At 52.8% G+C, this 24,248-nt stretch overlaps 1 protein-coding gene across 1 annotated transcript in view; it reads right to left on the reverse strand.

Annotated features, from left to right (window-relative positions):
• The window catches only part of DBF4B (DBF4B-CDC7 kinase regulatory subunit), a 437,979-nt gene that overhangs the window by 337,426 nt on the left and 76,305 nt on the right, over nucleotides 1–24,248 (reverse strand). Inside the window, exons 3-4 of the mRNA XM_069634269.1 lie at nucleotides 20,752–20,988; nucleotides 20,310–20,363 (exon numbers count right to left, since the gene is read on the reverse strand). Of these exons, the coding sequence (XP_069490370.1) occupies nucleotides 20,310–20,363; nucleotides 20,752–20,988 (291 nt within the window). The remainder of the gene's footprint in view (nucleotides 1–20,309; nucleotides 20,364–20,751; nucleotides 20,989–24,248) is intronic.

Here is a 24,248-nt window from a genome sequence, read left to right on the forward strand (position 1 = left end):
CAACATTAAGCATTACATAAAACTCAACATTAAGCATCTCTTACCTCCTCACCAGGCTCACCTTAAGCGAAGACGTTGCGCAGCACTGCCTGGCCGACTCTGGAATCCTCCCTGGAATCCCGGTCGACGCAGTAGAATTTAGTGAAGGTGTGCGTCGACCTCCATGTAGCAGCCCTGCAGATGTCCAGCAGTGGCCCACCAGACAAGAATGCCGTCGTAGCAGCGATCGCTCTGGTCGAATGGGCTCTCGGACAGCCAGGCAACGGTCGGTTTGTCAACCGATGACCGTGCACGATGAAGCCGGAGAGCCATCTGGAAATGGAAGCCTTCGAGAGAGCCTTCCCTTGGTTCACAAGTCCAAAGTTCAAACAGCTGTGATGTCTTCCGAAAACTCTTTGTGTGGTCCACGTAGAACTTCAGCGCTCTAGCTACATCCAGCGAGTGCAAAGTCCTCTCAGCCGGCGACGAAGGCGACAGGAAAAAGACTGGTAACACCAAGGGCTCGTTGAGATGGAAGTCCGACGGCACCTTGGGCATGAAGGAGGGGTTCGTCCTCAGCACCACCCTCGTCTCGCGGAAAGTCAAGTATGGAGGCTTGCAGGAAAGGGCCTGAATCTCTCCCACGCCTTGTGCAGAGGTGATGGCCACAAGGAACGCTGTCTTCCACGACAAGAACTTCAACAGAGCCGTACGCAAGGACTTCAATGGCGGGCCCTTGAGCCTGGTCAGCACCACGTTGAGCTCCCAAACCGGGGCTGGAGCCTTCACCGGTGGGAACGATCGGAACAGTCCTTTCATAAACTCCTTCACCAGGCGATCAGACCACAGGGACGACCGTCCTGCAGTTCTGGCATATAGGGAAATCGCTGCCAGATGTGCTAGATTAAGCATGAGCTAGTCCAGCTTTGGCCAGCGACAGTAAGTACGGTAGCACTTGAGGGGCTGTAATCCGTAGAGGGTTAATCTTCTGTGCACGGCACCAGACAGAAAAACCTCTTCCACTTGTGTCTGTGTCACTTGAGAGTTGAGGACACCCTGGCCTTTGCAAGAACCTCTCTGCAGTCAGCCGGGATATCGTACCCTCCAAACTCTAGTGCTGCAGGAGCCAGGCCTGCAAGTTCAGCGACTCCGGGTCGTGATGAATAATGGCGCCTCCTTCTCTGGAGAGAAGATCTGCGTCCGTCGACAGTTTGACTGGTGGGGACGCTGACAAGTCCAGAAGGTCTGGGAACCATTTCCATCTCTGCCACCTCGGTGCGACGAGGATCATCCTTCACCGGGACCTCTTGAGTTGGTTGATGACCCCGAGCAGCAACAGGGGGGGGAACACATACAGGAACAGGCCGTCCCAGGGGAACGAGAAAGCATCGCCCATGCGCCTTGGCTGGGGGAGCCTGCTGGCGAACCTCTGGCACTTGAGTTTGTCGCCGTCGTGAACAGGTCGATTTTGGGGTTTGCCCCATCGCCGGAAGAGTTGATCCACCTGATCCTGGCATAGATCCCCACTCGTGGCACGAGCGCAGCACCCTGTTGAGTGAGTCGGCAATGGTGTTTTTTTATCCCTGCTAGATGAAAAGGTACCAGAAACATCCCCTGGGCAACGGCCCAGTGCCACAGATCCTGGGCTTCCTTGGACAGGGCTGGGGGTCTGGTTCCTCCCTGCTTCCGGATGTAGAACATTGTGGTGGTGGTGTTGTCGTCGTCGTGAAGATCCTCACCACCTTGCCCTTGAGGGATGGGAGGAATGACTCGAGGGCCCAGAACACTGCTCGGAGCTCCAGTATGTTGATGTAGAGCGGCCTCTCCTCTGGGAGCCACAGGCCTCTCACGCAAGATCTCCGGTGTGCGCTCCCCACCCGTCCAGGGAGGCATCTGTCGTCACCGTCACCTCATGCTGGGGTCTGAAAGTGTGTGCCCGCTGCGAGATGCGCGCGGGTGCCCCACCATCGAATTGCTTGGCGGAATACTTAGTTGAGCGGGATCTTGTCCTCGAAGCTCCTCGTCGCTTGCATCCAACGAGTGTCGAACTCCTGCAGAGGACCCATCCGAAGCCTGCACAGACGCACCAGATAGCTGCAAGAGGACATCATCCCAAGGAGGGACTTGATGGACCTCACTCTGGCCACGTCCGTGGCCAGCAGATGCTGTACCTTGCCCAGGATGGCCTGCGTTCTTTCCTCAGATGGCGAGGCCAACTGCGCTACTGTATTGAGCTTCGCTCCCAGAAACAGAGTGACCTGCGACGGAACCAGGTAGGATTTGGGGAAGTTGATGAAGAATCCCAGGTCCGTGAGCAGCCGGACGGTCTTTGCTGTGTGTTCGACAGCGAGTTCCCTTGTCCCTGCTCGGATGAGCCAGTCCAGGTAGGGGTTGACGTGGATCCCCTGCAGGGGCAACAGCGCCGCCACTGGTGCTAGGCACTTGGTGAACACCCTGGGCGCCGACTTCAATCCGAATGCGAGGGCCTTGAACTGGTAGTGCCGCCCTTGGACTACGAACCTGAGAAACATTTGTTGTCCTTTTAGGATGGGGATGTGAAAGTAAGCATCCTCCAAATACAACGACAGGAAGTCACCTTCCTCCAGCTGGCCCAGCACATGCTGAGGGTGACCATCTGGAACTTCTGTGCCTTGATGTATTTTTTTAGCCGACGCAAGTCCAAGATGGGATGCCAACCTCCTGTCTTCTTTCTGACGAGGAAGTATCTTGAGTATACTAAGGAGCCCTGGAGCCTCTTTGGGACGGGTTTGATGGCTCCTTTCTTGAGCATCGCCCTTACCTCTAACAGCAGTTGAGGGGCGTGGTTTTACTTCCTGGCCACAGGAGGAATTCGGGGGCACTTTAGAAATTCCAGAGTGTGCCCGTGGGCCAGGGCATCCAGCACCCAACGGTCGGTGGAGATGGACTCCCACATGTTGACGAACTTCGTCAGCCGGTCTCCCACCGGGGTGCTTTGGTGGGGACCCGACGCAACAGCCGGTTCAGTCTTGCTTGGAAGCAGCCTTGCCGCCTTGGCCTCCCTGGCGACGACGGCGAGAGCCACCTGACTTGCATCGTCCCCTGTAGGCTTCTTGCGACGAGGAGCGGGCCGGCTGACTGTAGGTCAAGGAGCCGCCTCCGAATGCTTTGGAGGCACCTTGCTTGCCTCCGGAGTTCCGAAAGGGCGGCCGCCGTTGCTGCAGAACTCCCAAGGCCCGAGCCGTCTCCGTGTCGGTCTTGATGGCCTGTTCCCGTCGAAGGGCATGTCCAAAACCTTGGCTTGCACGTCTTGGCGGAAATCCGTCGCCTTGAGCCACCCCTGCCATCGAAGGCAAACGCGGTTGCCCAACTGGCGGAAACTGGTGTCGGTAATGTCCGTGGCCACAGTTATGGCGTGGTCCGACACCACCTCACCCTCCTGTAGGATCGCCAGGGGCTCTGCCCTCTTGTCGTCTGGGAGGAAGTCCAACAGGGAGGCAATCTTGTACCACAACTCCCTGTCATAGCGGCCACAATCGCTGGGGCGTTGGCCGCCTTAATCGTCGTCCCATGGCATCTAATTTCTTTCCCTCGCCGTCCGGTGGGGAAGTTGAAGCCGAAGCCCCCCTCCCTCGCTTTCTTCTTGGCCGCTGCCGAGACGACTGAATCCGGGGTTGGTTGTGCCCTAAGGCACAAAAGGGGCGCCGTCGGGGACCCGGTACTTCTCATACCAGTCCCTTTTGGCAGGTGTCATGGACAGGTGCTTCAGGAGCGCAAGACCCTAGTCTCAGACGTCATCCAGCAATGGCACCGCGAGGACCGTCTACCTCTTGGCCTTGTGCCGTTGGTAGAGGAAGCCTTTCTTCTCTTCTTCGGGGCAGAGCTGAAAAAGCTCAGATGCCCTGGCAATCATGGTGTGGAAGGAGCCAATTTCATCGGGTGGAGACGCCCGAGGAATCGGAGACGGGAGGTCAGACTCGCCGTTGCCGCCGTCGTCGTCGTCATCATCATCATCGTCATCCGTCCCAGTCGTGGCCGTGTCTGTTCCCGTGTCATCCCTCGGGACCAGGGAGGGAGACAAAGGCTGAGAAGGCCGTGGGGGCTGAAGGGGAGCCGGATGAATTCTCCTCTTGTTTGGAGGGCTTCCCGACTGACCCGGTTCAGCTGGGTCGTCCATCGGGGGTAGGGGCAGTCTTGTCCTCATCTCCGTGCATAAGGTTTGGATTGCTGTCAAAATGGCCGCCGAGTTGTCTTGTGGCTCGGGTTGCGACGGGCATGCCGGGAGCGACGGTTGTTCCTCCTCCACAGGCACCTCGTCGTCGCCACCCTCACTCTCGTCGTCCCCCTCGTTGGGATCCCTCCCATAGGACCGGGCCTCATCCAAATTCTCTGCCAGTTCCTCCTCGCAGGTTGTGTCCGTGTCCATCACAGCTACCGCCCACCCCTCTTTTTCCATCGGGTTTCTTCGACGGGCTTAAAAGAGAATTCCCTCCGCGGAGGCAGGGAAACTCTGGGCCCCGAGGTCACCTCCATTGGGATAGCCTCCACAGGCTTCGCCAGTGCCGCAGCGACTCCTTGGCCGGGATCAAGGCCTTCACCACCTTGAGCGCGCTTGAGGCCTTCACCTTAGGGGGGAGGGTCGCCACCTCGCTCCCCTTTGGCCTGGTCCTTCGAGATCGACCGGGGCCTCTCCAGAAGCTTAGCCGGGTTCTCCAATTTTCTCTTCCGAGCCAGAGCGTTTGCTTGCGGTTGATGGCATCGGTGAAGGTGCGCCCTGCCTGGCAGCCAAGGAGCCCGATCGTTCGGCGCTCCAGGTGCCCGCGGACTAGGGGTGCTTTGCCTTCTGTTAGGCCCCTGTCGCTGGGGCGCCCTAACAGGACAAAAGACCGCTCTGACTTCTCACCTGCTGGGCTCTTGCCTTCCAGCCAGTTGGAGAGACGGGTTCGACGATCCCTCCTAGTCTGATACGTCATGTTCATGCAAAACACAGTCCTTCTCCACGTGCGTTTTGTCCTCGTGGAGGCAGTAAAGGAATTTCGAATGCTCGTCGTCCTTGAACACATTTTGTAGGTTGCATCCAGGGCAGATCCTGAATAGTTTGCCGGGAGTCGAGCTTCCCTTCTCCTGGGCCATTTTCTTCTCGTCCGCGAGGTAGGCCTCAGAAACTTCTGGAATCCTCCAAGAAGCGCAACTCGACGGAAACTTCACCCTTGAGGGATGTAGATAAATCCGAAATGGGTCCCCGTTGATCGGAAGTAGAAACGGTGGAGCTTGAGGCTCGATTAAACCGGAAAATGAGAAATCTTTGAAAAAGCGCAAAACACGGTAAAAGCTCGAGAGCTATAGCACGAGGACTCCCAACACTTGAACCTGTGGTAAAAATCGGAGGATGGCTGCCAGGGGCGGTGCTTAGGGAGATGGCAGTATGACCCAGAGACCAGTGATTGGTTGCTACTAAGAAAGATCAGAAATGAAACGGATACCGATTTTCTCTTTACCGAGGATTCCCAGCCTGACGACGGGGAATATTCATGAGCATGTGAATCCATGCCAGACCCCATGCTGGAGAAGAGGCTGTTCCACTTGATCCTGCCGAAGCTCCCACTGGTGGCAAGAGCGCAGCTGCCTGCTGAGAGTAGGCAACAGTGTTTTTTACTGCTGCGAGGTGAAAACTAACGAGAAACATCACCTGGGTGAAGGCCCAGTGCCACAGATCCTGCGCCTCTCTGGAGAGCGCCAGTGGCATGGTACCGACATGGTACCTTCCTGCTTCCCAATGTAAAACATTGTTGTGGTATTTTCCGTGAAGACTCACCACCTTGCCAGTGAGCGATGCAAGAAATGACTTGAGGGCCCAAAACACTGCCCGAAGCTCCAGGATGTTGATGCGGAGCTCCTTCACCTCTGGCAGCCACAGGCCTCTTGTGTGGAAACGTCTGGTGTGGGGTCCCCAGCCCTCCAGGGAAGCATCTGTTGTGACAGTCTCCTGGTACAGGGCGCTCTGGAGGTCCGTGCCCCCGACAATGTTGGAGCGCACTCCCACCACCATATCGCTCAACAGAACTACTCGTCGAGACCAATCCTGTCTTTGAAGATCCAAGTGGAGTCCAGGAATTCCTGGAGTGGTCGCATCCGCAACCTGCAGAGCCTGATCGGGTAGATCCACAACATCATCCCGAGCAGCGACTTGATAGTCCTCACCCTGGCGATCTTCAGTGCCAACAGCCATTGTGCCTTGCTCAAAATTACTATGCTCTTCTGAAGGGGCCACCAGACAGGACACCGTTGGGCCTAGCTCCCAGGAATAGCGGGTCCTTTGATGAGTCAAGCAGGACTTTGCATAGTCCACTGAGAACTCCAGATCCGCCAGCAGCCAGACGCAACTCTCCGTGTGATAAACAGCAACATCCTTTTCCCTGGCCGGGATGAGCCAGTCGGCGACGTATGGGTACACATGTATCCCCTATAGGCGCAGAAGGGCCTCCACCAGAGCCAGGCCTTTCGTAAAGACTCTGGGCGCCTTCAGTCTGAAGGGGAGAGCCTAGAACTGGTAGCACTTGCCTTGTACGACGAAGCACAGGAGCATCCAATGTTTCTTGTGAATGGGGACATGGAAGGAACAAGTTACTTATCTGTAACTGTTGTTCTCCAACATGGGTCTGGCATGGATTCACATGCTCATGAATATTCCCTTTCGTCAGGCTGGGAATCCTCGGTAAAGAAAAATCAGTATCAGTTTCGTTTCTGATCTGTCTTTCGTTGTAGTAACCCATCACTGATCTCTGCGTCATACTGACCACAGCCAATGACTGCCATCTCCCTAAGCCCCGCCTCTGGCAGCCATCTTCAGATTTGGTAGCACGTGAAGTGGCAGTATGACCGAGAGAAGAGCCGCAGAGGGGTAGGAGGGAGGGTTCGCATGTGAATCCATGCCAGACCCATGCTGGAGAACAACAGTTACAGGTAAGTAACTTGTTCCTTCTCCAGCATGGGGTCTGGCATGGATTCACATGCTCATGAATAAAGAATACATAGCAGTACACACATGCACAACCACGGGAGGTGGCAAAAGCTCAACATTAAGCATTACATCAAACTCAACATTAAGCAATTCTTACCCCCTCACCCGGCTCACCTTAGGCGAACAGATTGCGCAGCACTGCTTGGCCGACCCTGGACTCCTCCCTGGAATCCCGATCGATGCAGTATAATTTCGTGAAGGTGTGCGTCGACCTCCACGTAGCAGCCCTGCAGATGTCCAGCAAGGGCACACCAGATAGGAGCGCCGTGGTAGCTGCAATCGCTCTGGTGGAATGGGCTGTCGGACGGCCAGGCAGCAGTCGGTTTGCCAACCGATGACAGTACATGATACAGCCGGAGAGCCATCTGGAAATGGAAGCCTTCGAGAGAGCCTTCCCCTGATTGACAGGTCCAAAGTTCACAAAAAGTTGTGACGTCTTCCGAAAACTCTTTGTGCGGTCCACGAAGAACTTCAACGCTCTAGCCACATCCAGCGAGTGCAAAGTCCTTTCAGCCGGCGATGAAGGCGACGGGAAGAAAACAGGCAACACCAAGGGTTCGTTGAGGTGGAAGTCCGACGGCACCTTGGGCATGAAGGAGTGGTGCGTCCTGAGCACCACCCTCGTGTCGTGAAAAGTCAAGTACGGGGGCTTCCAGGAAAGTGCCTGGATCTCTCCCACCCGTCGTGCGGAGGTGATGGCCACAAGAAATGCTGTTTTCCACGGCAAGAACTTCAACGGAGCTGAGTGCAGAGGCTCGAACTGAGGTCCCATGAGCTTGGCCAGCACCACGTTGAGCTCCCACGCCGGGCCCGGGGCCTTTACCGGCGGGAACGATCTGAACAGTCCCTTCATGAATTCTTTCACCAGACGATGAGACCACAAAGAAGTCTGTCCCGTGGTTCTGGTGTATCGGGAGATCGCAGCAAGATGAATCTTGATGGAAGCGAGCGCCAGCCCAGCCTTGGCCAGCGTCAGTAGGTACGGCAGTACTTGAGGAGCAGTAATCCGTAGAGGGTTAATCTTCTGTGCGTGGCACCAGACAGAGAACCTCTTCCATTTGTGTCCGTAGCATTTAAGAGTGAGGACGCCCTGGCCTTTGCAAGAACCTCTCTGCAGTCGGCCGGTATGTCGTATCCTCCAAACTCTAACGCTGCAGGAGCCAGGCCTGCAAGTTCAGCGACTTCGGGTCGCGATGGAGGATGGCACCTCCTTCCCTGGAAAGATGATCCGCGTCCACTGGCAGTTTGATTGACGGGGACGCCGACAAGTCCAGAAGGTCCGGGAACCATATCTGCCTCGGCCACGCAGGTGCGACGAGGATCATCCTGCACCGTGACCTCTTGAGGTGGTTGATGAGCCGGATCAGCAGCGGCAATGGAGGGAACGCATATAGGAACAGGCCCTCCCAGGGGAACGAGAAAGCATCGCCCATGCTCCTCGGCTGGGGAAACCTGCTGGCGAACCTCCGGCACTGGAGTTCGTCGACGTCGCAAACAGATCGATCTGGGGTGTGCCCCACCGTCGGAAGAGGCGGTCCACTAGATCCTGTCGTAGTTCCCACTCGTGGCACGAGCGCAGCTCTCTGCTGAGTGAGTCGGCGATGGTGTTCTTTATTCCTGCCTGATGAAACGGCACCAGAAACATCCCTTGGGCGACGGCCCAATGCCACAGATCATGCGCCTCTTTGGACAGGGCTGGGGATCTGGCACCGCCCTGCTTCCTGATGTAGAACATGGTGGTGGTGTTGTCGGTGAAGACCCTCACCACCTTGCCCTTGAGGGATGGAAGAAAGGACCCAGGGGCCCAAAACACTGCACGGAGTTCCAGGACGTTGATATGGAGGGACTTCTCCGCCGGCAGCCAAAGACCCCTCGCATGCAGGTTTTCGGTGTGCGCTCCCCACCCTTCCAGGGAGGCATCCGTGGTCACTGTCTTCTGGTGGCCCGGGGTCTGGAAGTCCATGCCCGCCGTCAGATACGCGCGGGTGCCCCACCACCGGATCGCTCGTCGGAAGCTCTCGTCAAGTGTGATCCTGTCCTCGAAGATGCCCGTCATCTGGATCCAGCGAGCGTCCAGGAACTCCTGTAACGGGCGCATCCGAAGCCTGCACAGGCGGATGAGATAAATGCAAGACGACATCATTCCGAGGAGGGACTTGATGGACCTCACCCTGATGGCGTCCGCAACCAGCATCCGCTGCACCTTGCCCAAGATGGCCCTCGTCCTTTCCTCTGACGGAGAGGCCAGAAGCGACACTGTCGAGCTTCGCTCCAAGAAACAGTGTGTCTTGAGCGGGCACCAGGTGGGACTTTGCGTAGTTTATGGAGAATCCCAGGTCTGTGAGTAAGTGGACGGTCCTCGCCGTGTGCTCCGCGGCGAGCTCCTTGGTCTTTGCTCGGATGAGCCAGTCGTCCAGGTAGGGGTAGACGTGGATCCCCTCCAGGCACAGCCGCGACCGCCACCGGTGCGAGGCACTTGGTGAACACCCTGGGTGCCGACCTCAAGCCGAAGGGAAGGGCTCTGAACTGGTAGCGACGCCCTTGGACCACAAATCTGAGAAACATTTGTTGTCCCTTTAGGATGGGGATATGGAAGTAGGCATCCTCCAAATCCAAGGACGACAGGAAATCGCCCTCCTCCAGTTGACCCAGGACGTGCTGGAGGGTGACCATCCGGAACTTCTGTGCCTTGATGAATTTGTTCAGTCGTCGTAGGTCCAGGATGGGACGCCATCCTCCAGTCTTCTTCACGAGGAAGTATCTGGAGTAAAATCCAGAGCCCCGAAGCCTCTTTCGGACAAACTCAATGGTGCCCTTCCTGAGCATCGCCTTTACCTCCAAGAGAAGTTGGGGGACGTGATGTTCCTTCCTGGCCACGGGGGGGACGCGCGGGCACTTCTTTAGAAACTCGAGCGCGTGACCCTGGGCCAGGGCGTCCAGCACCCAACGGTCGGTGGAGATAGACTCCCACACGCTGACTAAGCTCGCCAGCCGGCCTCCCACCGGGGTGCTTCGGTGGGGACCCGACCCCACGGCCGGTTCAGTCCTGCTTTGACGAGGCTTTGCCACCTTGTCCTCCTTGGCGACGACGGCGGGGTCCGCCCGACTTGCCTCGTCCCCTATAGGCTTCCTGCGACGAGGAACGGGCCGCTTGACGATCGGTGGAATATCCGCCGCCGGAACCTTTGGAGGTACCCTGCTTGCCTCCGCCGATCCGAAAGGGCGGCCGTCGTTGCTGGACAACACCCAGAGCCCGGGCCGTCTCCGTCTTGATGGCTTGTAGGGAATCGTCCACTGTTTTCCCAAACAGGTTGCTCCCGTCGAACGGCATGTCCAGGACTCTGGTCTGCACGTCCTGATGGAAGTTAGTTGCCTTGAGCCATCCACGCCGCCTAAGGCACACGCCGTTGCCCAACTGGCAAAATCCAGTGTCAGCGATGTCCGTCGCTATCGTAATGGCGTGGTCCGACGCCACTTCTCCTTCCTGCAGGATCTCTAGGGCCTCTGCCCTCTTGTCGTCTGGTAAGAAGTCCAGCAGGGGGGCGACTTTTTACCACAACTCCCTGTCGTAGCGGGCTACGATAGCCAAGGCGTTGGCAGCCTTCATCGTCGCTGCCGATGAGATGACTGTGTCCCATCGTGTCCAATTTCTTTCCCTCGCCGTCCGGCGGGGAGGTTGACGTAGAGGCCGAGGACCCCCCCCCCCCGCTTTCTTCCTGGCTGCCGCGGAGACTACCGAGTCCGGGGTCGGCTGTGCCCGAAGGCACAAGGGGGCTGCGTCCGGGACCCGGTACTACTTCTCGTACGAATCCCTTCTCGCAGGCGTTGTGGATGGGTTCTTGAGGAGGGCGAGACCCTCATCCCAGATATCGTCCAGTAGAGGTACAGCGAGGACCGTCTTCCTCTTGGTCTCTCGCCATTGATAAAGGAAACCTTCCTTCTCTTCCGGGCAGAGCTGGAAAAGCTCAGATGCCCTGGCGATCATGGCGTGAAACGATCCAATCTCGTCGGGCGGGGAAGCCATGGGGAGGAGGTGACGACGGGAGGTCCTCGTCGTAAACCTCGTCGTCTGTACCCGTGGCGGCCGTGTCAGTCCCCTGATCATCCCCACGGGTCGTGGACGGGGAGGAGGGTTGAGTAGGGCGCAATGGTTGAAAAGGAGGTGGAGGATGAATCCTTCTTCTCTTAAGAGGGGGCTCCCAGAAGGGCCTGGCTCCGGGTCCCCCGTCGGGAGCGGTTCCTCCATTGGCGGAAACGGCAATCTCGTCCTCATCTCTGAGCATAAGGACTGTATAGCCAACAAAATGGCCGAGTTGTCTTGCGGCACTGGTTGAGGGGATTCCGACGGGAGATCAGGAGCCCCGTCGGCACCCTCGACGTTCTCGTCGTCTCCTACGTCGGGGTCTCTCCCGACGGGCTGGTCTTCTTCCATGCCAACGCCGTGACCTAAGACTTCGATCAGCTCCTCCTCAGAGGTTGAGGCCGAATCCACGACGACCTCCTGCCCCCCCCTTTTTCTTCTCCGTCGGAGGTTTCACGGGGGCCCTGTCGATGGGCATGAAAGAGGACTCCCTCCGCGGTGGCAGGGAGATTCTGGGCCCCGAGGTCACCATCACTGGTGTAGCCTCCACAGGCTGAGCCAGGGCCGCTGCGACTGTCTCGATAGAGGCCTTGGCCGGATGGATCAAGGCTTTCACCACCTTAGGTGCGCTCACCGCCTTCTCCTTGGGGGGAGGGTCACCGCCTCGCTCCCCCTCCGATGGGGCTTTCGAGCTCGACCGGGGTCTCTCCAGGAGCTTCGCCGGGTCCTCGGACTTCCTCTTACCCGAGCCAGAGCGTTGGCTCGCGGTTGATGGCGCCGGGGAGGATGCGCCCTGCCTGGCGCCCGTAGAGCCCGACCGTTCGACGCTCCCGGTGCCAGCGGACTCGCAGTGCTTGGCCTTCTGTTGGACCCCCCGTCGCCGGGGCGCCCTCAAAGGTCTTAGAAGACCACTCCGACTTTTTTCCTCGCCTGACGGGCTCTTCCCTTCCAGCCAGTTGGCGAGACGCAGATGGCGGTCCTTCATGGTCCGCTCCGACATATTGCCGCAAAACGCACAGTCCTTCTCCACATGCGTCTTGTCCTCATGCAGGCAGTAGAGGCAGGAGTGTTCGTCCTCCTTAAAGACATTCTGAAGCTGGCATCCAGGGCAGACCCTGAACAGCTTTCCGGGCGTCGAGCTTTCCTTCTCCTGGGCCATGATCGAGAAGGGCCTGAGAAACTTCTGGAGTCCTCCAAAAGCGTGGCTCGACGAAATCTCTACCCTTGAGGGGCGTAGAAGAATCCGACACGGGTCCCCGTTGATCGGATAAAGAAACGGTGGAGCTTGAGGCTCTTTTGACGGAAAAGAGAAAACTTTCTTAGGAAAAAGTGTGAAAAAAGCACTACAGCTCGAGAGCAATAGCACGAGGATCCCAACACTTGAACGTGCGGTAAAAATCTGAAGATGGCTGCCAGAGGCGGGGCTTAGGGAGATGGCAGTCATTGGATGTGGTCAGTATGACGCAGAGATCAGTGATTGGTTACTACTACGAAAGTAAGATCAGAAACAAAACCGATACTGATTTTTCTTTACCGAGGATTCCCAGCCTGACGGGGAATATTCATGAGCATGTGAATCCATGCCAGACCCCATGCTGGAGAAATACACATCCTCTAAATCCAACAATGACAAAAGTCTCTCCTCCAGTTGGCCAAGCACGTGCTGCAACGGGACCATCCTATTTTGGGACTTGAGGTACTCGAGTCGACGCAGATCAAGAATGGGCCTCCAGCACCCGGTCTTTCTTAATAGAAAGTTATCTTGAGTAAAATCCAGAGCCCCAGAATCACTTCGGAACTAGCTCGATCGCGCCTTTAAGATGGCCCAAACTTCCAGCAGCAGCTGAGGGATGTGTTCCTGCCAGGCCACCATTGGTATCTGCGGACACTTGCGCTGAAACTCCAAAGTGTGTCCATTGGCAAGAGCATCCAGCATCCTTCGATTGGTGGAGATGTTCTCCCACACGCGGATGGTTAGCCAGCCAGCCTCCCACCAGGGGGCAGGGACCCGACGTCTAGGCCGGTTCAGTCCTGCTTGGAGGCCAGCACACTGCTTTGGGAGCCTTGACGACAGCCACTTCCAAAGGCCTTGGAGAGACCGCTGTAGGCTTCCTGGGTCGTGGAACAGGAAGGCTGGCGTTAAGGACTATCCGCCGCAACCCTTTTGAAGATCTGCCCGACTTCCCTCTTGAGGAATGAAAGGACAGAGCTATTGCAGCATGCCCAGGGCACGGGCCGTCTGAATCTTTTCAGGCTATCAAGACAGACATCGACGGACTTTCCAAAAAGAGTGTGTCCGAACAGCATGTCTAGGCCCCTCGTCTGGACCTCCAGCCTAAGGTTGGTGGCCTTCAGCCAGTCACGACGATGGAGGCAAACCCCATTTCCAATCTGGCGGAAACCTGTGTCCGCAATGTCCAGGGCCACGGTAATGGCATGGTCTGACACCACCTCGCCTGAAGGATCATCGCCTTGACCAGTTTTTCCTTGGGGATGAAATCCAGGATGGGAGCCATCTTGTACCATAGCTCCTTTTCGCCTCCTGGTGTCGATACAGCAAGCCCTATTTTGTCTCCTCCGGGGTGAGCTGCAAAAGTTCTGATGCGCAGGCGTTCATTGAGTGGAAGGAACCCACTTTGTCCAGGGGAGAAGCCCTTGGAGACGGAGAGATGCCGCAGTCAGTGTGTCGTAGCCGTGTCCGTCCCCCGTATCCCAGGGGTTGGGGGTGGGAATACCGGCACCAGAAGCGGAGGTGTAGGATGCCTCTTCCTTTTCTTTGGCATGGCGGCCCCAGTGTCAACGGGTCTTCGCTGGTGGCATTGCCATCAGCATCCTCTTCTGAATCTCAGACAGTGTGGAGGGTCGAGAATTATCATGCAACAGATCTCTAGAAGGTGTCTGGGGAGTAGGGTCGCTGGGCCCAGCGCTTATGTCGTCCCCACCTATGTCGTCACCTCCGGCGGGTACCCTCGACGTTCCTGTGGTCACCAACTTCTTCCGGGACGGTGTGGATGGAACCCTTGTCTACGTCGGAAGATCTGTGCCTTGGTGTTTTCCACTTCTTCCCGAGCCCCCCCCCCCCCCCACACCTCCTAACCCCCCCTTATTAGGGTCCTGAGGGTTGACCTCAGGCTAAGGTTTGGCTGAAGCCTCCCGTCTGGGAAGAAGAGTCACTCTGGCCACCATCAGGGCACCCTGGGCCAGGTCAGACCCTTTTCGCCTTCGAAAGGGTGGCCGCCATCAGCTCGATAGATGTGGACATTTTACCCTGCATCACCTGGGCCTTCACTGGCTGTCGGACACCTTTTCCTGTTGCTTGGCCTTCTCCGGTTTCTGCCGTAGCTTCCCTGGGGTAGCCGGCTTTCTATTGAAAGAAGGGCTAGAGCAATAGCTGGAGATTGAGGCCGCTGGTAATGATGACCGTTCCCTGGCCGTCGCCGGACCCGCTTGCAAAGCGACCCCGATGGACCTGGACTTGCAGTGCTTGGCCTGGTCTTGGACCCCCATGGATGGAGGGCCCTCAAAGGATGTAGAAGCCCGCTCTGGCTGGATCCGGAGGAGGCATGTCCCTGTGAACCACAAGGGACAGGCCTTGGATTTGAGCCACGCCACCAGCCTGCTGTGCCGATCCTTCATCGTACGCTTGGTAAAGACAGAGCAGATCTTGCAATCTTCCTCCTTGTGCGTTGGGTGACGACAAAGGCACTGGGAATGCTGTTCCTCCATGAAAACATTCTGTAAACTTCAGCTAGTGCAGAGCCTGAAGAGGGAAGCCCCGTCCTCCTCCGACATGGTCCCGCATGCGGTGTAGGCACGATGGTCTTCTGGAAACTTCGAAGAACACTCAATGATTCTGCCCTTGAGGGGTGATAAAGAGGCCGATCCCAGTTAGTCAGAAGAAGGAACTGTAGAGCCTGTATGCTCCAAACAAAAATAGGAATTTTCTAGTTAAAAAGCATGAAAAATAAAAAAAAAAAAAGTAAGCTCTAAGAGCGAAACACTGGGACGTAAAAATCTGAAGATGGCTGCCAGAGGAGGGGCTTAGTAGTAGGGCAGTCATTGGCTGGGGGCAGCGATTGGTTTATAGAAAAGTTTGTAAACTAAAGTGAAACTTTTTCTTTTACCGAGGATTCCCGGCCAGACGACAGGGAATATTCATGAGCATGTGAATCCATGCTAGACAAGGTCCTTCTGGACCTAAACTGTCCATCTTAAAGATATCCTGGACTTTGGTAGCCCTCCTAGCTGTGTTGGTTGTTAGTTTCCCCTGTGCTCAGTGCTATACTAAAGCAATAGAACCCGAGGGAGGGGGGGCATAATTCGAACATAACCCCTGGGGCATTACCACTCTGGTAATGCCCCCTGCGAGGGTTCTATTGCTATAAGTACCTGAGCACGCCGTACTGTCTCATCCCTTTCCATGTACCCTTTACAAATATAGGGAAAGTAAACAATGGCCACGATGGAAGGGGGTCAGGTTGGCGGGCAGGACACGGACGCAACCCGTTGACAAAGGCTTTGTCGGGCAGGTAACGACCTGGCGAGGGTCAAAGAGCTTGCTTGTTACAAGCTCATCGACCCTTGCCGGGTACTCATTTATGATAAAGTGGATATTTTTACAGTATACCAGTGTGTGGTGTTCTTGTGTGGTGTCTTTTGGGACTAATTGTACCTCCATGCCAGTCTTCCTCCCTTCTAAAGTTAAGCCAGACTTCTCTGATAGCGCTACCATTGAAGAGAGTCTGGTCTTTCCTTTTGGGCACACTGTTCCACCATAAGGTTACCTGCAACCCTGAGGGTAACAAGAGCTCTGCTGTTGGATCCCGTTCTGGAGTTTTACTGAAGTCCACCTGTGGTAGGACTGAAGAAGGTTCACCCTTAGGAGTACAGGGCTCCAACTCTTTGGCCGGAACTACCCAAAAGGCTTGTTAACTATGGTCGAGCAGCCAGGCTTAATCTAGGAGGGAGAAGGGCTGTAGGTAAGGACAAAGACCCCAGAGCACACTTAATAGTTAAGAATACACTTACACTGTGGTTTTATAAAAAAAAATATTGTTATTTATTATGAACACTAAGGCAACCGATTATTAGGACTTATTCACATACACAATAAGACATTGGTTGAGCATTACACAATTCACTGGAAGACTAAGGATATACAGGTAAGTAGTCAGCAAACCAATTCTTTAATGTTATGTTATCTTGCATTTATATAGCGCCTTATATAACATTGGTATGGTCTGAAGGCGCTGGTAGGTTGAACGCCCTTGGGAACCGAAGTTCAGATCAGTAGAGGGAGTCAAAAGGTGTGTGTGAGCACCGGGTATTAGTGCAGCTCGTGTGGTATTCGTGTAATAGCTGCTTCTTAGCGGTAGGTGTGGTGGTTGAGAGATCAGGAGTATGTGTTCGTTCTGGCAGGATTTATCCAGACCGGATGTGGCTGCGTTAGGCCTGAGGAGAACGCCTGGCTGGGGGGGTGTGTAACCAGCAGTGTTTACTTCGAATGATGTGGAGTGAGCAGCAGATGTTGGTATGAGAATAGTTATACTGAATGGTGTCATAGTATCTGTGTTCTAGTTGAGTGGTGATGTAAAGGAGAGAGTAAGCGTGGTGGAGTGATGTGATGGGTTATATGCTCTTTCAAACGTTCTCTGTATTCCAAACCATATTCTATCCGTCACGCAAATTCTATGCGCTCCAGTCTGTTCCATGCACTCCTATCCCCTCCATGCACCCAAGTCTGCTCTACACACTCTGGTCCGCTCCACGCATTCATGCATTCATGCATTCATGCATTCCAGCCCACCCCGTGCGCTCCAGTCCAGCCTGCACTCTGATCTGCCACACGCTCATCTATTCTGCACTCCTATCCCCTCCATGCACCCAAGTCTGCTCTACACACTCTGGTCCGCTCCACGCATTCATGCATTCATGCATTCATGCATTCATGCATTCATGCATTCATGCATTCATGCATTCATGCATTCCAGCCCACCCCGTGCGCTCCAGTCCAGCCTGCACTCTGATCTGCCACACGCTCATCTATTCTACGCACTCATAAGTACTGGATGCAATCTGTTCGTTCTACGCGCTCAACCACTCTACACACCACGTCCGTTTGCTCGCTCCAGGCACTCGCTCGCTCCAGGCACTCGCTCGCTCCAGGCACTCGCTCGCTCCAGGCACCCATCTGCTCCAGCGATCTACACACTCTCCTTACTTCCGGAATCATCCACTATCCACACTCATGCGCTCTACTTGCTTCTCCTGCGGACCTGGAGCTGTCACATGCTCTATATACTCATCCACTCCACATACTAATCTGTTCCACACACTCATCCGGTTTACGCTCATCCGTCCTGCACATTCATTTGTTTTACGCACTCCTGCGTTCTACTCGCTTTTCTGTATTTATGCACTCATCCATGCTACTCGCTCGTCCGCTCTACACACCCAGCTGCTCTACACACATCCACTCAGCATGTTCATCCATTCTATACACTCATCCGATCTACTTATTCATTCGAATTCCACTCATTCGAGCTATATAGTTCGCACATTCGTCTGTTCCACCTGCATCATCCATTCTAACTATTTCATCTGCGTCATTCACTCATGCATTGTCCATTTCAGCAGTTTAACTCTCTTAACTGTATCCGTATGATTTACTTCTTATTAACCATTTCATTGCTTTGATCTACTTTATTCGTTTAATTCTGTTTGTCCTTCTAGTTTATATTAGGGCTGCCAATTTCTCACATCAGGTAGTTTGTTGGATTGGCGTCATTGAGTTGCTGTTAGTCTGTTTGAGTTAGTTTACTACGGGTTGGTTTGAGGGGAAGAGCCAGGTTTTCAGCAGTTTGCGGAAAGACGTTAAATCCTCAGTTAGGCGGATGTGGAGTGGGAGTGAGTTCCATAGCCGAGAATGATGATCCAACTCAGTCAGGTTAGGCGGTCTTTGGTATGACTAGGAGGCCAGCTGAGCTTGATCAGGGTGCGTGGGGGGGTGATAGGGTTTTAGCTTGCCTTGAAGATATGGAGGTCCTGTTTTATGCAGTGCTCGATGGGAGATGCATAAGGTTTTGAAAGTCACCCTTCGAGCTACTGGAAGCCAACATTCAATATAAGGCAACAAGGAAACTGGTAACCAACTTCTAGACAGCCTATACTTTAGAAAGTCCAGCACTATCTGGGGAGGAGAGCCTCAAGGTCAATTGAGGCACTGAGTGGGCCGGGCCTGTGGGCGGAGAAAAAGGTAAGGCAGGTGGTGTCAAAGTTTAGCAGGATTCTTCAATGTTGCAGATAGGTTTGACGGTTCCGGGAGGCCGGATAGACCCCCCTGGTGGATTGTGGCCCAATGGACCGATTGTCCTTAGACCTGGGAGAACTCTATTGGGTTGTCAACCCAAAGTGTCTCAAGAAGCTTAAGGGGAGTACAGATCAATAGAACAGCACCCAGGTAAGCACCTGGGAGTGGGACAGACCTTTTCTGATGAACAATGTCACCACTGGGTCCCCAAGGTGAGGCGACAGCAGTTCCTGTTCGGATTCTTGACATGGAAGCTGAAGAAAGAACTTTTGGCGGGAGCAGATGGTCGGCTTCTTCGGATGCGACTCCCAACTGACTATCTTCACGATACTGGTGTGTTGGGACTCAGCATAGGCTTCGGAGCAGCAACGGTTGTCACATGGCAGACTTTCCTCCGTTTCTCGGTGCCCGACTTGGAAGAGGGGACGTTTCAGAGCAGGAGCGAGTCACTGTAGGCCCAGAAGGATGCCCACAAGGTTGAAACCACACTTCAGGAGACTATATACAGCAAAATGATCCAGGTCCCAGGGTATTGGGAGATTGCAGCACAGGACTGTCGCAGCTCTTCGAGGGAGGGATTGCTCAAAATGTCTCGAGAATGGTTAGTTCCACCTTTCCAAGGGAGGAAGTTGTCTGGTCTGGATCTTTCTTGTTGAGCAGAAGGAGGTTGGAGCAGCAGCAAGGTGGCTGCAGTCACTGGCTATCGGTTGCTGCAAACCTTCGGATTCTTTCCGTTGGTCGACTGACTTTCTGCTTCAGGACCCTCGCCTTCCATGCCAGAAAACCATTGGGATTCAATCAATCACCATTCAAGCCTTGATGCAAGTCTGGGGACTGTCTTGTCCAAAAGACAACCAGCCTCCAGTTCGAACTGGATCCAGGCAGGCACACTAAGAAAAAGACCAGGGGAGTTTGGTCACCTCCCACCTTCCAACTTCCTGTCCTTTCAGACACGCAGAGAACATTGGTGGGCTTTCGCAGGGAAGCCTGCCAAAGGCAAAAGACCTAGAAGGGCCTCCCACAGCCAAGTAGGTAAGGTAGAAAAAGGCTCAAGAATGGACAAGTCATGAAGAGTTGGCAGAATGTTTTTTTTTTAAAGTACAGCAATCATTTTTTGGTCAATGGTGACCCATGCGTCCCTTACCGCAGCTGTGGTAGCAGCCTGCATGTAATATTCACATATCTGTAGAAATCATCCACTGCCACCAGCCACTCGGTCACTTAACCTGTCACTAACAGGAAGGTTACAGGCGAAGTGGAAAAAGGGATACAGTGTGTCCCCTCAGCACTTCACCCAAGGAGGGGTGTGCTGATTCTACAATATAAAAGTCAGGTAGGATAAAAAAAGATCCCCTGACCTTAGTAACGTTAGTTATCGCAAGGGAAAATAAAAAGGGCAGCTCAGGGGGCTCTTAACAGAAAGTGCTGTGTGCTACGATAATAAATTGCAGCTGCCTTAAAAGTTGGAGGAAAGCAGGACTCCAAAAAGGTACAACCAAATGGTGTAAAAGACTGACAGTGTGGAAAAAGTGTCCCACTTACCCATGTTAGCAGGTCAAAATTCCAAGAGTCCAGCAAAAAGTGTTGGAGGACTCAAGTAGCGAGAATAGTGCACACAAATACAAGTCTACCTAACAATTATGAAAGGACACCGACCCCCCCCTCCCCCCCTCAAAATTTTTTTTAAAAAAAATGTTTTACCTCAATCTGGGACAGCCTATTGAAGGAGACAATCCTGGAATCCATTTCGTGCCAGCTCCAACATAAAGCACGCCCTACCGGTAGGTGTCCAACAAAGACGGAAAAAGACTACCTCATCAGCAAAGCCCCCCCCGCCCTCACACCCAGGACCGGGACTTTGATAACAAACCTATGAGTTATCACTTCATGTTCCTCACAGACATGTTAATCTAGGTTACATAGGCAAAAATGTAACTCACCTTTTTCTGCATTGCCTTGTTCAGCAGCTCTTTCCCACGGCTGATTAGGGCAGGCTTAGGAAGTTAAGACAAAGAATATGAGATTAACATCACAACATGCCAGAGCGCCAAAAAAAATGTAGTTACAACAGAATTCCGTATAAAGCACTTAGACAAAGATCTAAAAAGAATAGACCACCAATTCCTTTCCACCCCGAGAATCCTCCCAGAAAAACAGAAAATTAAAAAAACAGCCACCCGAGGTCAAGGCAGAAAATCAAGAAATGGTAATTAAGATAATTGTTAATCCCTTAACTTCTCCTAGTTCTTTGGGATAAGTCTAGAAGAAACTACATTCAATATCAACAGGGTCATACTTAGATATGATAGACTAAGCAAGAACCAAGCAAATTAACCCAGCCACTAATTGTGGAAGCTGGCAACACAGCAAGCCATCTCTTACATTATTTACAGGCTTCGATCGGCGTGCGTCATCCAACCCAGAACTGCCAGCTGGAATGGCTGCAAGCCTCTGCTTGGTAGAGGGTGGCAGCCTAGTCTTTGTATTTTCTCTTGAGCTTGGTGCAGTGGCATTTTTCCGTTCTGATCCTGTTCGCCATGCAGTTCCATCACTTTGCCATGCCTCTTTGCATCCGGAAATGACATAAGTCACCTCCCTGCTCAAGAAGGCCTCAATCACCTGAAAATACAGCCGGGGACAAAATATCAGCCAGGCTAGGTAAAACAGCCCCACTTAAGTTAAATCCATGCATTCAAGAGAGACACAAAAAGGCACTATTGGACTTCGAAAAGGGACAGCTGATCTGCCCCCTTACCTTTCAGCTACCAAAACAGACATACCACAATGCTTGTAAAGAACAAACTCAAATTGCCTACTTTTTTGAAATTGCAGCCTGTTGGTATTTTATTTTCGCCGCTTTCTTTCCATGGACTTCAACAGGACACCAATATTTGCTACAGTGTGCATCTAATCTTACTTTTGGAGGCCTATTAAAACTGTTTTACTTGCCTTTGCTCACTTTTTATGCGGAAACAAATATCCCCAAGAATATCAGTAGTGGCAGGCCCGCTCTCCCTTTTGAATTCTTGTTATTTTTAAACTGCACTTATCGCCTTACTGTGAAGAGCTGTTGAGATACTACTTGTGTCCCTATAGCTTTTCGCAACTTTGTTTTTGCAGACAGTGTCCAGAATAAGCTGGTGGCAGCAGAGACTTTGTGTTTTCTTTAGTGCACTTACTGCATAAGTACCATATGCTCTAAAACTGCTCTGCAATAAGTTTTTAAGCTTGTCTTTTGGCCATTGTATGCCTTTGCCTTGCTCCTGTCCGCTAGGGTCTGGAATTATCATATAAACGGAAAGCTCTTTCACAAGCAAAGCCTCTGCTTTCCTGGGCAAAGTGGTGGTCTGTGTGTCTGGCCTGATGTAGGGCCCGTATCCGTCTAGACCCACTCCACGTCCAAGTTACATTGTGTCTGTTGCTAGGAAGATAAGCTGTCCATGATTGGACAGGTCCCATCAGTTTGAATGGTGCAGAAGGCTTGCAGGTGACTCCCATCCGAATCCTGGAGAGGAGGGCTCCTGCAGCCATTCAACAGATCTTTGGTGGCTCCAAAACCACAACAAAGAAGTGCAACCTGCTGACACATCCCTATTGAAACTCCTGCAGCTCCCAAAGCCATGGAATGGCGTTTTGGGGAGCTGTGAAGTGTGAGCAAAATACACCACAATGCATTCTGGGACTGGAAGTCCAAAACTGGTTCTTTGTGAAAACAGAGGGATACCATCCCGGCTGAGGGAGACCTTTGTGTAAATCTTTAAGGAAGGGTCCGAACCCGACAGAGGGAGAACGCCAAGAACTTTTGGGGATAAGTCAGGAACACGGAGAGGACTCGGAAAAAACAATGCATAAAAAGAAGCCTTAAGAGACTGGAGAAGAACATGAAGCCAAGATGCCAATTCAAATTGAGAGAGGCGCTGTGGCATGGCGAGGGAGACGTATCTCCAGGCAGCCGGTGAGTTGAGAGAACGTGTGCAAGGCCAAGCTGTGTTGAACTAAGGTTGCCAGAGGCGAGAGTGTCAGATGAAAGATTGGTGAAACAGAGATGATCCAGATAAAAGTGGAACATTGGGGAAGACCGGAAAGACATGATAGAGTGGTCCGGCATCACGCCGGTGCCCTGTCGAAAAATATCTGCTAGGAAGGTATACTGCAAATAGAACTTTTGAGATTGGATAGAAAGACCCAAGTGGTCCTGCAAGGATTTAAGAAGAATCCCTAGCAAAATCGAAAATCTTCGATCCCAAGAGAATGACAGCTAGGCTTGCGCCCTGTCGAAGGGAGCATGCAACAGTGATAAGCATAGTATTAAAGTTACTCAAGTCACAGCACATTACAATAAGTGAAAGGAAGATGGGGGCCTACGGTGTCTTTGAAAGCAAAGGGAGTCCGAGCCCAGCTGAGGGAGACCCCGGGGTGGATGATCCACCCGATGTGTGCTACAAGCAAAAGGAAGAGTACTTTAAGTTGTTAGATATTTTTGTTGAACAAGACTTGAGTGAAAGTGTTTGTGCCATTAAGAGACCGTCTTAGAAGGCCCTGCTGTGCCTTCGAGACTGCCTCCTCGTGCCAAGAGAAGCCAGAGTATGCCATAGAGCTCCAGTGCTCTACCTTATTCTGCACTGAAAACATGGGGAAGGGAACTTTATTGCTCTATCATTGTGACATATTTGGGACACTGTTCCTTTTTACATTTCATACTCCTTTCACATTTCGTTGTATTTAGAAGTAATGATTGGCAATAGTTTTTTTTTTTTAGTATAGGTCCTTTTTATTTTCTGTGTTATTTGATGGTCGTAGCTTTCTCCCATCTGTAGATTTAGGATTAGATAGGCGTTTTTCAAACCCAAGTCCATAAACACCCTTGAACTGTGATCATGTGTGGCTGTCTTCTTACTGTTGATACCATGGTTTCCTTACAACCCCCTTGACTAAAAATAGTGTTGCCGCCTCCTGGCTGTGAGTGTATTAAGGCCAAACAAATAACTGTATATTTGTGTACATCTCCGGTCTAGCTCGAGTTATTGGAGTGCTCTCTGCGTCTCTCATTGTAGCCCAAGACCACTCTCACTACCTCCTGACTAAGCCTTAGTACACCGCTACCCTACATATATAGAGTTTAGCTAGACATCAGTGTCTTCTCCCAGTTTACTATAAGCCCTCTCAGAATCCACTCCAACTCCCCTTAATATAGCGCTAAAAGCAAAACAATGAAATATTGTTTAATGGCAAGTCAGTCATTTTCACCATCTGCTGGGCTATGCAGGCAGATGAACTCTGACACGTTTGCACGTGTGTGATGGATGAGAATATAAAGTAAAAGTTTGGAGAAAAAAAATGGGAAACTGAATGTCATCTTACCTCAGGTGTTACAAAAGAAAATAAAGTGGCAAGCTACTAGCCAGTCGCAAAAACATCACCTCAATTCTATACATACACACGGCACACCATGTATTACTTTCCAATAATCAACTATCACTAGCCAGTGGCGAGTACAACTTTTTCACCCCGATGGCCGCCATCTCGTTAAAGGTAAGGTTACAGGAAATCAATGCAATTTACAAAACAATTCTGAAGCGTTTAATTCTTTCAAGACACTATACAGCTTGTAAATTAAATTATTGTTGAGATTTCTAAAAATCAACCCTGGAGGTAAGATTTTAGGAGGTCATGATTATAGTTAACAGAGAATCACTCAGAATTTAGCCAAAACCCAATAAATTTAACGTGGGAGAGCAGTCAATGCTTAATTTTAGGAGAGATGTCTAGGGCCCCAATGGGTTCACACAGAATAATAATTCAGCTTAAGCAGTATGTATAAAAATACATGTATCCATTAGGACTTTGAGGACACACAATGAAACTAGCAGGTAGTATCA

This window comes from Ambystoma mexicanum, chromosome 13, assembly GCF_040938575.1.
Source record: "Ambystoma mexicanum isolate Mex_15411 chromosome 13, UKY_AmexF1_1, whole genome shotgun sequence".
NCBI classification, from domain to species: domain Eukaryota; kingdom Metazoa; phylum Chordata; class Amphibia; order Caudata; family Ambystomatidae; genus Ambystoma; species Ambystoma mexicanum.